The 17967-nt window shown below is 30.7% G+C and overlaps 1 protein-coding gene across 1 annotated transcript; it reads right to left on the bottom strand.

Annotated features, from left to right (window-relative positions):
• Positions 1-562: 562 nt before the first annotated feature.
• Positions 563-13355, bottom strand: LOC134708146 (uncharacterized). Its single transcript, XM_063568469.1, has 12 exons — positions 13222-13355; positions 10690-10725; positions 9429-9452; positions 8493-8534; positions 8156-8182; positions 7234-7263; positions 6854-6886; positions 5271-5351; positions 4208-4257; positions 2226-2684; positions 1492-1693; positions 563-755 (listed from the first exon to the last, which is right to left on the bottom strand). Exons 1-11 carry the CDS (start codon positions 13293-13295, stop codon positions 1506-1508), a joined length of 1044 nt encoding a protein of 347 aa, XP_063424539.1. The 5' UTR covers positions 13296-13355; the 3' UTR covers positions 563-755; positions 1492-1505.
• Positions 13356-17967: the final 4612 nt, after the last annotated feature.

The following is a 17967-nucleotide window of genomic DNA, read 5'->3' as shown; positions in this document are numbered from 1 at the left end:
CATTTGCCAACGTAGTAAAACGTGACAGTGTGACTGGCGGCTTTAATATAAGACCATAAATAATTATTAATCGTAGGAAAAAAGTAAATTTCTAAGCTTGAAATGAATTCATCCTGAATGTATCATTCCTTCATGTTATTCAACAATCAAATCATCGCGAAAAACGGGAAATTATTTTAGAGGGTTGAAAATGTAATTTTATAATCCATAACACAGAAAACACTTCGCTAGAAAGGCTATAGATTCAGCAATTCAAACTCTGCTATAAAATTGGAAGTGATTTCTTATAAACATGTGCATATATATAACCGTCCTTTCGAGCAGCCACATTTTGTTATGGTTCAAACAACGCGATGTAAATACAGGTAAACTTTTACAGTCTCTTGCGACACTCCCAAGTAATCAACTAAGTTATCCTGGCGACCATAAAAGTTTTGCACTGGTGATACTAGTTCAGGCTTAAAGTGTAATATCAGTTCTACAACCATGCATTTTTTTGTTGGATAAGTGTATCGGCGTTTGTATCAGTTTCCCTTCTGTTTAAAATACATATAAAATGAAGCAGAATTGCAGATAGCATTTATTAATACGATGTTCTGATATAATACAATAATGAATTAGTCAGAAAAAAAAGGTGATACACTAAGAAAAGAAAACACAAAAAAAATATTAAAAAGTGATTATAAATTGGAATATATAGAAGACGTTTATGAAGTTCCATGAACTCAAAATATATCGATGAAGTCCTTTACGTTCTGAAAAAGAATAATATATATCACTGTTGATTTAAAACAAGCACAAAAAAAGGTTGTGTCAATATGATTTGGTTTATTGAAAAGTAAAAATTGTTATTTAACACATAATATTTTTTTCATAATGAAAATTGGTTCAATTTATTTTATTTTCGGTATTTCTATATTTCTTCATTTCTTAATATTTGTATTTGTCAACATCTTTGTTATTTTACTCTTTTAATGCTGTTTTTTTTTCAATTTCCGAAATTAAAAAAAAATATTATAACACGTGTATGTTTTTCAGTATACAAGTCAAATATCAATTAATTAGTTATAAATTTAAATATAAATTTTGAATTAATTCGTTCATGAATGCCTGACCTCCAATCAAAGAATTTTTGGAATAGTTGCAATATTCAAACAAAAACTAGAAATATGTAGGAATGAATAAAATGATTTTATCAATAATCTAAGAATTTAGTGCGTCCGCGGATCGTGCATTTTCTAGTTTCATCTTTCAGGATTTTTAATTTGGAGGTAAGAATTTAGTGCGTCCGCGGATCGTGCATTTTCTAGTTTCATCTTTCAGGATTTTTAATTTGGAGGTAAGGGATATATGAATGACTGGAAAATTGAGGAGCTTAAAGAAAAAGGTTTTCTGACGATATATGCATGTCGGAGTTGCATGCATAGCACGAGACCCTTATCCTGTTTGAATCCGGTCTCGTTTGCTTCCTTTGAAGCCTAATTCCCTCACCTGATAGTATATAGTTAAGCATTACAACTCGAGACAATGTCACATGTTAACTTCTGTTGACACCATTCAAGTCCAACTGAACATGGCATTATAAATGCACCGCCATTCAAGTCACACTGGAGGAAATGCGTTGGACAGCTAGTTCCGAAGAATAACTCTACTGGATCTTTTGCTATACCGTTAGCACATATGTCCTTCAGATCTACAATGTTAGCAAAAAGACCATTTTCATTTTTCATCTAAGCCATATTGTTATGTGAATGACAGCTAAAACATATAGACTAGCATTGTTTTGTATAATTAGTGTAAAATAATCAACTATCGGGAAACAGGAAGTGGCTTCACGTCGGATGTAAAAAATGCTTACACGCTACAACTCCACATTACCAAGTTTCATACCAAAATATTAAACCAATTTATATTAAAGAAGCCAATACAACTTCAACAACAGATTTTTCTCTAAACGTCCTACGGATAGACAGACGAACGGAGTCGAGTTGTTACTAGTCCTGCTTTTGCCGTTGGCGACTCAAGTAAAAATAAAGAGCTCTCAAAAATTACCTAAAAGTTTTATACCCCTATCTATGTAAACAATAATGCAACAATATAAAGCAATATTATCTCAGACAATGCCAAACAGCACACAGGTACCTATCTCACACTAAGAATTAATGAGAACGACAAAGAGTGATTATTTAGATATTGGAACACCTCTTAATTATCTGTCTACTCACCTTCTGGGTTTTCAGCTTCCGTGCAGTCATCATTGAGCATGACTAAGTCGTTATCTCCTCCATCTCCTTCATCACCATCTCCATCTCCACCGTCATCTCCATTACCATCTCCATTACCATCTCCATTACCATCTCCACCGCCATCTCCATCTCCTTCTCCATCTCCATCTCCACCGTCATCTCCATTACCATCTCCATCGCCATCTCCATTACCATCTCCATCTCCATCTCCTCCGCCACCAAGTCCACCATCTCCTCCATCACCATCTCCCCCGCCATCTCCATCGCCATCTCCACCGCCATCTCCACCGCCATCTCCATCTCCGTCCCCATCTCCTTCTCCATCGTTATTTCCTTCTCCATCACAATCTCCACCGTGATCTTCTACATCGTTATCACCACCATCTCCACCATCTTCTCCTCCATCTCCACCATCGTCAGATCCATTTCCATATGAATCTGAAATCCCAATAAATAAATAAAAAGAAATTTGTATAAACTCTTCATCCAGTTGATAGTTTTAGTTTTAGTTTGTTACCTGGAATTGTGTTTGTTTAATCTAATTAGGATATTAAATGAAACTATTAAACATTCGGTTATTAAGTGTATTATAATTTTGATATTGTATATGTTAGCGGTAATAAGTGAAATTAGGCATTTAGCTTAAAATATGTAATCGTGCATCTTTCATATTCTTTAAATATTTTATTTTATTACTGCAATTAACATACGTTTGAAAATGAAAAAAATATGTTATTTTACTGATGCAAAACTACAGGGCCCAATTGCATCCTAAATATAAAAAAGAAGATGTGGTTTGATTGTCAATGAGACAACTGTCCACAAGAAACCGGAAATAAAATCAAATAATAATTTAAAAATATGAAAACTTGATAGAAGTTTGTGCTGAAATCATTTTGTTATCACAATTTCTAGAACTGTTAGCAAAGAAAATTAAGTTATCCAATACAAAAAATTGGAAAATGGTGTCAGAAAAAAATCATATCTTAATTTTGTCTACATTTGATCAGTTCAAACTAGCTAGACTAGTGAAGTGTACAAATTTTCAAATAAATATTATAATTATTTTATAGAAACTCCCACCTTTTTTAATGAATACAATCACTTTTTTCATTTTTTTTTTTGATATTTTCTAAAACCACAAAAACATGAAAAAAGTATGATTTAATTCTGTTTTTTTACTACATGTATTTAAATTACTCAATAAACTTACTTTTGAAGATCTGTCAAATGAATGTATATTTATAATGTAATATTAGAAATATAATGAAGAAACAACTTAATATCAAGAATTAATCACCAAATAAGCATAAATTCCAGACTTTACTTATTGCCTAAAATTATTATAGTGTGAATAATAATCACCAGATTTCAGGAAATAATCTTAATGCCTGAAATTTGCAGGCAATAACTTTATGCCTAGGCGTTAGCTTATTGCCTAGGATTTAAGCGTAATGCCTAATTTCACTTATTTCCGCTAACATTTATATATATAAAAGTTTACCCTAATATGAGATTTCATGGCAATACTGATTTACTAATACTTTTTAATCAATACTATCGGACAATAGTTCTGTTACGAAACAGCAGAGGGTGAGAGAGAAGAAAAAATGCATACCATTATGTGCGAAAAAGTTCATGATACAGCCAACGGCATAGACAAATGAAAAGAATGCAAAACAGTTAGAATAACACAACACAGAAAAAGGTAAGCAACATTAACCCCTTTCGAAAACAGTGAGAGAGTGTCTCAAGATCCCCGAATTAGTAAATAGTGATGGCTCCTCTAGAAACATATATAATAAAACCATAAAAAAGAAACATACTAAACGTTCTTGCAATAGGAAAATATAACTTTTTATATTCTAAGCCAGGATATACATTCACTCACACACTGTAAAATAATCATAAAAATGCATTGATTACAATTTTAATCGGAAAATCTTTGCATAGTTACGTACCGTCAAATGGGTAGTAGCATCTTGTTTTTTTGAAGAAGTACCTTTTCACCCTGTAGATGTATTAAAAAGATAAGCATTATCCTAATTTGAATAACTGTATCGACAAAATATAAATATTGTTATCAAACGGGAATGTTAAATACATATATGAAGTTTCAAAAAGCTGATTGTTAACAGTGTCATATGAAACTAATTGATAGTGAACTACGTGTCTATTTTGTTTTAAGGGATTTAAAACATCCTGCCACCTGCAGTCTGCGTTTCTGTTAGATGTCTTTCTGCTCTGTATCGATCTGATGTGCAAAGCGCTTTTCCACTGATGTTTATAGTTCTTATGTTGTATTGTAACACGTCTGTTCAAGGGTAAGATGGTTTAAACATGTTCTTTTTTACCTGCCCCTAGTCAAAAGACTGTAGTTTATTGGTTGTCGTTGGTTCATGTCTGTCATATTAGTTTTATGTAAATTGTTTTCTATATATATTATGCCGTTAGTTTTCACATGTCGGGGCCTCTTATAGCCGATCCTACTGTATGGGTTTTTCAAACTGTCGAAGGCCATCAGTTGCCTACAGTTGCTTTTATTCACTTTATTTAAACTTTGGTGAATAGTTATGTCATTGGCAATCATACCACTTCTTATTTTATATGAAAGTTTCAAGCACAGGTCTTTAATATGAGATCAAAGTAATCATTTAAATTATCAATAAAGCTCCTCATATTAGAAGAAAATTATACTGTAATTCTACTATTCTTTCAAGTACGAATGTATATGCCATTTGTTACAGCCGATTTCATTGAGTGTGTGGCTAAAGAGAATATATTTGGTTAACTTGCTTACTAGCTGAATCGTCATTATTAGGTAAGGTAAACTACCCTCTTTTCAAAGTTCTCCAATCCTACAGACTGATAGATTGGTTACAGTCGGACTAGTCTTTTCTTAAAGGAGGGTAGTTTACCTCACCTAATATATATATATAATGACTTATGGTTCAGCTAGCAAGCAAGTTAACCAAAGATATTTCCTTTAACTACACACTCAATGAAACCGGTTGTAATACTTACTTTGAACATGTCTTCTTTCCTCTTTTTCCTTTCGTGCACCTGGTGATTATCTTCAAAGAAACACGTTTACACTGACATCTTCTGTAAAATTCCAATTTTAATATTACACAGCGGTTAAAGATATCATTAACATGCATCTTCTAGTTATATAAAGTGAGCATGGTTTTAGCTGAGATATGGCAATCCGTTCTCGTCAAAACTATGTTGAAACCCTTTTTTTCGAGAAAAAAAATACACACTGAGATTCAAAACCCTAAAATAACACACTGACCAATCGAAATTACACACTGAGATTAAAACAAATGAAAAACCACACTGAGAAATTAAAATTACACACTGAGATTTTAAAAAGGCACACTGAGATTAAATAAATTGAAAAACACACACTGAGAATTATTAATTACACACTGAGATTTGAAAAATGCACATTGAGATCAATATGCAAATTCCTCATGAATATTCATGAAATGAATGATTCAACAGATTGATATCTTGATCCCTAGAACTCTTGTCATTATAATAATGCGGTTCCTTCAACCACAATTAACAATAAATTTCATACCACATCTTCTTATATAAATTACATCGTTTTTTTGCTAACTCATATTCATAAGTTTGTTGTCTATATAGTTATCAAAGGTACCAGGATTATAACTTAGTACGCCAGATGCGCGTTTCGTCTTCATAAGACTCATCAGTGACGCTCATATCAAAATATTCATAAAGCCAAACAAGTGCAAAGTTGAAGAGCATTGAGGATCCAAAATTCCAAAAAGTTGTGCCAAATACGGCTAAGGTAATCTATGCCTGGGATAAGAAAATCCTTAGTTTTTCGAAAATTCAAAGTTTTGTAACAGGAAATTTATTAAAATGACCACATTATTGATATTCATGTCAACACCGAAGTGTTGATTACTGGGCTGGTTATACCCTCGGGGACGAAACTTCAACCAGCAGTGGCATCGACCCAGTAGTGTAAATAGTTATCAAAGGTACCAGGATTATAATTTAGTACGCCAGTACGTATATAGTTCATATATTAATTATATTTTATATTTTTGTTACGTTTATATGCTATAATAGACACTTGGGTAAAATGTCATTGCATTGTTTGTCTTTTTGTAGATTGTTCCTATGTTTCATATAATTTTGGTAAAGTTTTTCACCATTTGATTATATCAGAGACATACATGTATAATACATGTCTCTGGTTAAATTTTGTAATGAGAGTAAGTGGATATTTTTCTTGTTCTATTGGTCTTTTACGTTGTATTTCTAATGTATTTTATAAAACATTTGGCGCCAGATTGAAGGACTAGCGAGTTCTATCCCCTAGTTGTTTTAAGCTTGTAATAGATTAAGATTACGTATGCTAATTAGTTACAAGCGCATAAGAAATGCGCACAAATCTCAGTGTGTGATTTTAAATTCTCAGTGTATAATTTCAATTCTCAATGTGTGTTTTTCAGTTTATTTCATATCACTGTGTCTTTTTTAAATCTCAATGTGTAATTTTCAATTCTCAGTGTGTAATTTTCAATTCTCAGTGTAACAGGCGTCTATAAGTATCTACATCGTTTTACCGTCGTCTCCTGTTTCTTCTGCATTTTCTTCCACTGTAAAAATAAAAGAGAAACATTAGCAATACAAATTTAGAGTTTTCGATGCATTCATATTGCATTTAAATTTAATTCAGCCTCCTTTATTATTTGAAAACTTTCAAGTCACCTTCCTTTACTCGAAATTTCTAATATACATGTATATATGAATTACCAAGGTGTTACATTCTTTAAATTACTTTTTTATGATATTTTCAGTTTTTGGTTTTTTTTCTTTCGTTGAAGAAGAGCTTTTTTAACATCTGCTCGAAGAGCCCTTCTTTGATGAGATTGATTTGTTTAGCTTTCCAATTAGATTTTATACATTGATTCTTAACAAGTGGCAGAGGTCTACATAAACTTACCATTTCTTGTTTCTTTTGCCTTGGCGTCCACTGTGAAAATAAAGAAGAAAAAAGATTATGTAGAATTGTGTAATGATTTTAACCACTTTTTACAATCGATGGATATTATATCAAAACTATTAACTATCAATTATATTTTTTATAATTTTTTGCTAATGTGATAATGTCTTTTTCTAAATTGTTGTATACGTGTAACTATAACATAAGTTTTAAAATTTCATGAACAATTGAAAGTTTAAGAACTACTTGTTTTTAAAAAGTTCCAAACCCAAGATACAGTTACAGGGCCTTAAATGCCGACCGTCATGAAGAGGATGAGGTGAGGTGTCGATATCTCTGCTGGTTGACTATCAGTCACAAAGGGTATCACCAACCCATTAGTTAGCATTTTAGTACTGACATGATTATATAGAACACATTTTTTATTCTTATTGTTCGTTGATAAATTTAAAATTATAAAGATACTAAGGTTTCAAATCCCTCAGGCAAAATTAACCTTACATGGATTTGACTATTTTCACCTTCTTGTCATATAGCCCTTTATATTTATTGATTTTTTATCCATTTTTGCCTATCAAATATTCGGCTTTGAGAGTTCCAAATAAGTTAAATCCCGAACAACATTTATGACGTATGAAATGTATAAGGTGTTGTTTTCATTTTATATAGTATATTTTATATGTTTAAAAAACTTTGTATTTTTCAAAAAACTAAGGATTTTCTTACCCCAGGAGTAGATTACCTTAGCCGTATTTGGCACAACTTTTTGGAATTTTGGGTCCTCAATGCTCTTCAACTTTGTATTTGTTTGGCTTTTTAACTATTTTGATCTGAGCGTCACTGATGAGTCTTATGTAGACGAAACGCGCGTCTGGCGTATAAAATTATAATCCTGGTACTTTTGATAACTATTATATCTTACCTGCGACTTTTTTTAGCTGTAGAACCTCTGAAATCAAAACACATAATGTTTTAGTGAGATATGCAAAACATTATGCTCTGTAATATGCCAAAAATAATGCTTAAGTGAGATATGCAAAACATAATGCATTGTGATATGCCAAAAAAAATGCTTTAGTGAGATATGCAAAACAAAATGCTTTGTGATATGCCAAAAAAATGCCTTAATGAGATATGCAATAAAGGACGAAAATGTCATGTTCTTTGTGTAATCTTGTCAGACTACATTAGTGTCACACATGTATATACAAGAATGGTTTATAAAATTTTAATTAATGTACGCTGAACGTTACACTTACCCGGTTTGTTGTGTATCCCTCTTTTCCCTTCTAAGACTTGTTCTACAATTAAACAAAAAATCGTGTAATCTTCAAAACGACTTTTGTTCTTATAAGCTTGCATGTATCTTTCATGTCGAGATGTTGTATAGTAGGTATAATTTTGTCTTGGATTGTAACAATCGATATCCATTATATATTTATTTGCAATTTGAGACAGTCATGTCTAAGACTTTTATTGTTTGTATTCTGCACAACTTAAAATTTTCCTCTATGCAATATTACTTAGTCGATATTTGATGCTACTTACTTTTTCACGGCTAAGTCCTAAGAACTTAATTTTTGGTGCTCTATTTCAACTTTTTTTTCTGTTTTCATTTTTTAACAGTTTTTTTTAAACCTTTCTTCTTCTGTTATAACGATTTCATAGATTGACCTGCTTCACTCAACTTTTGACAAAATCGTTTGCTTACCGTAGATATGAAAACATACATCGGGGCCTTTTATAGCTGACTATAGGCGGTATGGGCTTTGCTCATTGTTGAAGGCCGTACGGTGACCTATAATTGTTAATGTTTATGTCATTTTGGTCTTTTGTGGATAGTTGTCTCATTGGCAATCATACCACATCTTCTTTTTTATATGTCTTTCCATGTTTGATTTTTTTTAAATTTTATTAATGGCGGATGACAAAAGTTTTGATAGCAATACTTGCCAAATTGGCAAAGTGAGTACAAACTATAGTTCGACGAACAAATATAGCAATAGAGGGCGGATATGACTTAACAGTAAGAAAGTAAATATAGATGTGTTGTTGGCATTTCTTCGTTTCAAATATGGCAATTTACAAGGAATAAACACACAATCTGTAAAAGAATAAACTTCAACAAAATGTACGTCTTTGTTATTGTTTCGATTAAAAAGAAATGAATTAAAGTAGAATTTTAAGCAACTCACTCGCTTCTCTCAATAACTTCTGTCCTAAGAAAATAAAGACAATATATTTAACTATAAGTAAAATAAGTAAAATTCAAATTATCAATACTGATTAATAATTGATTACCTTGACCACCATATTTTGGAAAGTATTTTTGTGATTGTTTGTTTCATTATTCCACAGTAGAAAACGTCACTTTTATTCTACTTTGATGTACTCGTGCGAATATTCAATTGTTTTTAAAACGCTTTAATAAAACAAGAAGCAACTCATGATGAGATACTGCACACATTTGATTAACCTAACCCCTGATGTAGTCGAGAGCATTAGGAACGAAAGATAATCATTTGAGCTACTTTTATAAAACTTGTTACAAAAAATCTAAATGGTCTGTAGTTATTTTGCAGTTATCTTCCTTAATACACATATTTAAAATTGAGAATGGAATTTCTATCTTTAAACTTTATGATTGGTCTGCTTTATACATCGCCTACATTAGCAAATCGATAGTGCTAAGTATTTGTTTGGACTTTAAACAGCAAAAACTAAAATTGAGATTAGAAATGTGTAAAAAAGACAACAACCCGACCAAAGAGCCAAGACAAACAGAAAGCCTTCAATGGGTCAACACGTGCTTCAGTTAGTCACTTAAAAAAACCACTTACTAGTTCAATGATTATTGAGGCTAACTAAACTTCAAAACGTATGAATGAACATAAATCAAAAATCATACAAGACTTACGAAGGCCAGATGCTCATGACTTGAGACAAGCACAAACATACGGCGGGGTCAAATATCCTTTTTGTTATCTCTAATCCCCCCTCTTTTATTTATACCTCTTGCCAATATAGAAAAAAAACACAACAATACTTACAGTAAAACTCAGTATAAAAAAGCCAGTCCGATGTCAGAAAAGGTAACAAAAGAAATTAAGCAAAAGGACAATTTATTGATATTTCCTTTAATTATGTTATTTTCATCTACAAGAAGAAACAATCAACGTCCACTCGAATGATTGGTATCTATTACTCGGTTGACACTATTTTCCAGATTGTCACACTCTCCGTACGTTGAAAAATTGTTGTCAATAAAATGGACTTTGATGCGACTGTCAAATAAGTGAGAGATTTAGCTAGCTTTTAAACCAGGTTTAAAAATAACTCATTCATCTATAAGCAAGATCAAGTCACTGTGATGTTTTCTAAGTGTATTTTCTTCTGATAAAATTTAACTTTATGTTCGAAGCAGTTTATTACAGAAAACACATTCAAAATACTCACCCAGCTTCATTTCTTTTACTGGTGTTTCTTTTGCCTCTGTTAAAATTAATAAAGTAAAGGTCAACAAACTATTAAATAAGAAGAATAACAGTTACCTTCTATCGATACAGATGAGAGAGAAATTGTAAATATACTTTAGAATGTGGTCCAGATAACCATCACCCCTAGTTGTATGTCACAAAATGTAAACGAATGGAAAGATGGGTCCTCAGTTAAAGTTAATGGAATGTCAGCTTATTAGCGTCTTTCATATTATATACACAATATAACTGAAATGGCAGTAAATATTATGTAGAAAAGCATAATCGTTCATTTTTATTAATATTTTGGCTGATATTTAAATTGAAATGATACAGGTAGAATAAAAACCACAAAAGATCAAAACTACCTTACTACCTTTTGTGGTCGTCTCCTTAGACAATTGATTTGTTGTACTTGAAATGGATTTTTTCATTCTCAGCCGTGAAACAGTGACTATGATGTACTTTTTGTTTTGTTCAGACAATGAATTGATTAATATTTTGGTTTACAGTTCCCCTACAGTTGATCGGATTCAATACAATAAACAAAAATTCGTAGGGCATCTAGTGTCGATAGGTCTTTGAAATTTTTATATAAATTAAATTATATGCAAATTTTAACTGAAATTATCATTTATCATTTTATAACTTTCATACCACCAACTTACTTTTTTATCTCATAAAAACACCAAATAATGATCACCCGTGAAGGCTAGTACAAATAAATGTATACTAGATCAGAGTTAAAATGAAAAATCAAATTGAAGCGTAACACTTGCATTAAAATAATGATTTGTTCCGCAATAAATCAAGGGTTTTCTGTTTATCCTTAAATATAAGATAGTATGTAAATAACGATTATATTTTTGTTTAATTTATTTTTAAATCATTTAAATCCTTGAACTTTGAAAGGTAATATCTACATATTCCAAACGTAATCTGTCGGTCCAAATTATGTGCACGTTTTCATTGTCAATACTATTACATGGCTATGTTTATTATTTATCATTATGTTAATGCAAGTGGTACATTTTTTACCAAAACATTAATAATGGTTCAAACTGACGATGTATAACGGGAACAGTAGTATAACGCTGTTCAAAAGTCATAAATCGATTGAGAGAAAACAAATCCGGGTTATAAAATAAAACCGAGAGAAACAATTATAAGACGCAAACATCGAAATATCAAAACACAGAAGTGCAGCAAAAAAACAGACAACAATGCAACATTCATCATGTTCATAGGAACGAACAATAAGATAACAGCTGTCATATTCCTGACTTGGTACAGGTCATTTTTTTTAAAATGTCGTGTTAAACCTGGTTTTGTGGTTAGTTAAACCTCCACGCTTTATGGCAACGTTAAATATGCCGTTAAAATGACAACATTACATGACGGGAACTGAGTACAAATAAATGCAAAAGCACCAAAGACAGATGTCATAGTTACATGAAAAATTCGGATGGAATTAATTCCAGAACGGGTTCCTCCCTAATCCTTTGACTTTATTGAATTGCCGGTCATTTTGTTATATTTTGTGTTGTAATTCTTCATCAAAAGACAAATTTACTCATTTGGATGCCGTCAAGCACAAAAAATTACAAAAATAGTTAGAATTTGCAAATAAGTTCATTAGAAATATGAAGAACAGATTTACTTTAAAAAATTTGATGTAAACAAGATAAGTTAAGATCTTTTTTAATTTTAAATATGGTTTAAACATATTTTATTTGTTAGTACAAATTGGATAAGACACAAGTCAAACAGACTGATGAAGTCTTCTCCATTTAATATTTATAGCAATATAATACAAAACTATATGTATGAGCATGCATGTATATAATGGTATATCTATTTAGTAAATGTATATATAAATATGGATCAAAAGACGGAAAATTGAAGAAAAAGAAAATAATAATAAAACAGAAAAAAAATAATATATATAAATAAATAAATCATTATTTAGAAAACAGAATCATAAACAAAACAAAAAAACAAATAAAAAAAACAAAAAAAACCACGAAAAAATTAAAAGGACAAAAAAAAGGTGAAGAAATTTTACTAAGATGATGATGTGTGTGATATCATGGTTTACTAACTAATTTAATTTCAATTGAAGTGCCCATGATGAGTAACGTAATTTCTTTTTTATAATTGAGAGACACAAAAAAATGACAATTACATATCAATACGAACATATACACCTTATTTTATTACCTCAAGCCAAAGCCAGACCAACGAATAATGAAAATAAAGCCAATTAAATCTAACGCTTGTGTTTAACACTTTTAAACCTTAAAACTTCCCACAATTTGATTTAAAAAAGTCTACAAAAGAAATAGATACACATTTTTCAAGTCAAATCAAAAAACGATATAGATACACATTTTTCAAGTCAATTCATCAATTTAAAAAAAACGTCTCTTACTAAGCAAATCACATATTGTAGAAAGTGCCATTAGCTCTTTAACAATTGTTGAGTTCAAATGTTATCTTACAATAACTATACCTTTTAAGGCCTTCCACTTCGACACTGACGACAATAATTACCAACACAATACAAAGTATTGATAGTTTGGACATCTTGTATCGTTGCCTCGTTGATTAAGACTGATGTGGAATTACCCCAACAAGGTAGTTTAATTTTACAAAATGTAAGTTGAAGTGCGTTGAAACCGAACGTTATTTTCAATATGCTATCAAATGAAATTACCGACCGTGCAAGGGCTGTATAGCCAGTCAAGGTCGTTATAAAATTATCATCAATCGAAATTCAATAGAAAATCATAAAATTTGCACACGCGGTTGGTTTCAAACTCACATGTTAGAGTTATATAATATTAAAATCTTGTAAGCTATTGGAACTTAATTTTTGTTTTTTGCAAAATTTCAATGATGCAGCATTTCTGTAGTCAATAATTTTAAAATAGACTCAAATAAACTTGATGTCTCCTTAAGTTGTTTCCTTTTCACTTGCTTTTTTAATAAATCTGTAAAGCTCTCATTGGTGGACCAAAATGTCATGGAGAAATTGTCAGACAAAATAAGTAAATACAAGGTTACCATATCTACGACAGAAACTATTCATCCGATAATGTAATAGAGTTATACAAGTTTTCATTGTAACTGAAAGTTAAATGGTATACATGTATTTATAATAACTTTCAAATGTACAGAGGTTTTGCATTTGATTTATTTCATGATTTGAAAATCGTTATTTAACAAGATTTAGTTTTTCAAATTCAAATCTCATGAAATTGAAATCAGTTTGGATTTTATTTTTTTATTTGAATTTTAGATAAATCTCCAATTCAAAAAGTATATACTAGTACAAGATTTCATATTATATCTACAAAATGGCATTCTAGAGATACATTGTAATATCTCAAATTACACATACTTCGTCTAAAATTAGCCAAAAAATTTAACTATGCAGATTTCTTTAAACATAAATGTGAAAATCAAAAACTTCATTCCATAAAAACCCGACCGCGCAAAAGCTGTATAGCTAGTCAAGGTCGTTAAAAAATTATCATCAAACGAAATTCAATAGAAAATCATAAAATTTGCACACGCGGTTGGTTTCAAACTCACATGTTAGAGTTATATAATATTAAAATCTTGTAAGCTATTGGAACTTAATTTTTGTTTTTTGCAAAATTTCAATGATGCATCATTTCTGTAGTCAATAATTTAAAAATAGACTCAAATAAACTTGATGTCTCCTGAAGTTAATTCCTTTTCAATTGCTTTTTTAATAAATCTGCAGAGCTCTCATTGGTGGACAAAACGTCATGGAGAAATTGTCAGACAAAATAAGTAAATATAAGGTTATCAAATCTACGACAAAACTTATTCATCCGATAATGTTATACAAGTTTTCATTGTAACTGAAACTTGGTCTATTTATAATTACTTTCAAATGTCCAGGGGTTTTGCATTGGATTTATTCCATAATTTAAAAATCGTAATTTCAAAGATTTAGTTTTTCAAATACAAAACTCATGAAATTAAAGTCAACTGAAGTTGCATTTTGTCACTTGAATCGGCAAATTTAACTTCGTTTGGCTAATTTCAGACGAAGTATATACTATTATAACATTTCAAATTACTAGATTATCTACCGACTGACATTCTTCATCACCTAACATAATAGGGCTGTATTGTAACATCTCAAATTATACACACGTCGTCAGAAAATTAGCAAACAAATGTTAGATATACAGATTTCTTTATAATATATATGAAAATACAGATCTTTATTCCATAAAAAATAGTTTAATATTTCACATATTTGAGACGAATTTGACGTGCAGATACCAGGTCGAATTTTATATTTGCGTCAGACGCGCGTTTCGTCCACAAAAGACTCATCAGTTACGCTCGAAATAGTTATCAAAGGTAACAGAATTATAATTTAGTGACGCTCATATCCAAATATTTATAAAGCCTAACAAGTACAAAGTTGAAGAGGGTGAATGAATATGAAGAGGACCAAAAATTCATAACGTTTTACCAAATACTGATAAGGTAATCTATTCATGCAAATTATATTGCTACTAAAATATAGGAGAACAACATTTGTATCAAAGAACAAAGCAGAATGTTCTACAGCACTTTTGACTGTAATTATAAGTTGAGCACATTTTAGTTAGAATATTACATGAATCGTATTAGGATCAAATCAAATGTGCAGTGCAGATCAAGGAAAATAACACTGTACAGTGTCTGATCTTACATGTCAACATAGATATCAGTCTACACCTTATAATCTTACTTATCATGTAAATTCATATCAAAATGCGTTCAAACACATGTAGTAATGAAGCGCTTTTTAATTTTATAGAAATATGTAAAATTGTGGAACACATTTTTTAATAGATAGCATAGACTCTCATATACTCAATTTCCAGTTGGATTTGACAGGTTTTAAGGTTTGATCCTGTGAGTGGACAAATACAATGGGAAATGGCCCAACTCTTTTGAATAATAAAGAACAAGGAAAATATGGGCATTTGTATATAAAAAAATATTTACTTCTAAACTAACATTTTCAATGATATATGCTGTTAACTAGTTAATTTTAATGAATGCTATCGATAAACCGTTTATTTAAGGCTAACATACTAAAAAAAGGCAACAGTAGTATAACACTGTTTAATAGTCATAAATGTATAAATTTAAAACAAATCCGGGTCACAAACCAAAACCGGGGGACACATCAACTATATAATAAGACAATAGAATCACCGAACTACAGTAAAAACAAACGCCAACATACATAGAAACGGACTATTTGATAACAATTATATATGATAATATGGGCAATTTTCGGAACTAAATTGGAACAGTTATGATTGGGGATTTATATTTTATGATGTACCTTAGTAAAAAGGATATATCATGGACCGTCCGTCAATAGACGGATACACGATGCATCCCATGTCTTCATATGTATTCTAAAATAAAAAGAACAATAAAACAAAAAACGGTAATTTGATCGTGTAAATCAAAACGCTCATATGCGACCCGCCATGCCTTTGTTAAGCTTATAACGTCATTGTGAAAAAAACTACTGTTTACTATGTAGTTAAAAATCGTTATTAAACCAGATTTAGTTTTTCAAATTAAAAACTCATAACTGTAAAATTGTATGGTGTTCATGCGTTAAACCCTTTTCCGCAAAATAGAAGAAGTGGGTCCAATTCCGCTACTGGTTTCGACAAGTTTGAGTACTCTTCTATGCGCTGTCTAAATTATTTTGAAAATAATTACATATGGTTGTGAACGAACAAGCAACATTTTTTTTTTATTTCAAAAAGTAAATACGGGATCTGCAGTTCATGTTTTACCTAAGTAAACATAAAATACCTTTTGCTGTAATATTCAAAATATATGTGTTATACAAACCGTTTTATTTATATCCCATTTTCCAACTATTTGATTTAATCTGATATATTTGACATTAAATCATTTGTTTGGCACAATTTTTTAGAATTTTGGGTTCTCAATGCTCTTCAACTTTGTACTTGTTTGGCTTTATAACTATTTTTTATCTGAGCGTCACTGATGAGTCTTGTGTAGACGAAACGCGCGTCTAGCGTATAAAATTATAATCCTGGTACTTTTGATAACTATTTTGTCAACAAAACCTCGACAATGATGGTTCGCTCTCAATTTATTTACTATACAATGTATGTGTAACATAGGAACAGTCAATGATATGAACACAGCGATACACTTTCATGCATCTTACATAACGGTGTTCAAGGGTTATTGCTTTTGAAAATGATTAAATCTCTTTTCAAGTATCTTATTTTACCCATCTCTTTTGAAAATGCTTCCTAATTATCTCTTCTTCACTTTTATAATTCACTTTTCCTAATATCTTTAAAAAAAAAGTCATACTTATCCCAAATTTTACTGAATAAGACTGTTGTGTTACCTTAAATTGAAACAAAATACTCGTTTAATTAAAAAATAAATTGATACCCAACTTACCTTAAGCCGCGGGGTAGTTAAAGTATGAGGTAGGAAACTTATTAAAATTAAAGTCATATGAAATTTCAAATGAAAAAAGTATGTTTTATATACTTTAATGAGAAAGGTTTTCTATAAATCAAGTGTAAATGCACTTTATTGTCAAAGGAAACGCTTTATTTTATCAAAATCTTAATAAATGTAATGCCATTGAATAATCGTCTTCCCATATTTTAATTCGCCAATATTTTATGTAGGGACCTTAACTACCGGGCCTCTCCTTAAAACTTCGACCACCACACAGAGCTAGTGCGAGGGAAAACCCGTGATGTAAAATGTTAACCAACGAACAACAGGAAGGTGAATAGTAATCACTGATTCTTAAAGAACAAATTAAATACATAAACAAGTTTGATTAACACATAGAAACGCATTAAAAATAAAATTAAATGGCTCTAACAATTTTCTTAAATTTCACGTGTTTCAGGTGCTCTGTGTTGATTGATTTACAATGTCATGAACTGGGAAAAACATCAGCAGTATATTCGAAAGTTAATTAGCTTGTGATCAACAATCACTGAACACAATATCATTTCGATAATACGTTAGAGATTCGTAATAAATGTAAAAAAATGTATATATGCATGCATTATATCAACAATTTCGAAAACATTATAATCAGAGGAAACTCGCTAAATATGACTTTAATTGAATATCTATGCAAATCGATACTAAATTACAGTGTAAGCAGGTTTTTATAGTTCTTCAACTTTCA

This window comes from Mytilus trossulus, chromosome 1 (genome assembly GCF_036588685.1).
Source record: "Mytilus trossulus isolate FHL-02 chromosome 1, PNRI_Mtr1.1.1.hap1, whole genome shotgun sequence".
NCBI classification, from domain to species: Eukaryota; Metazoa; Mollusca; class Bivalvia; order Mytilida; family Mytilidae; genus Mytilus; species Mytilus trossulus.
Note: the sequence above shows the minus strand (reverse complement) of the source record. Positions and strands in the feature narration are given on the sequence as shown.

Bases quoted from the DNA above. Each gene is read 5' to 3' on its own strand.
- LOC134708146 (XM_063568469.1), bottom strand. From the start codon at position 13,295: ATGTCCAAACTATCAATACTTTGTATTGTGTTGGTAATTATTGTCGTC. The intron at 5,352-6,853 runs GTAAAACGATGT...GGAATTTTACAG, and splicing joins AGAAGAAACAGGAGACGACG to AAGATGTCAGTGTAAACGTG. The intron at 1,694-2,225 runs GTGAGTAGACAG...CTAACATTGTAG, and splicing joins GGAAGCTGAAAACCCAGAAG to ATCTGAAGGACATATGTGCT.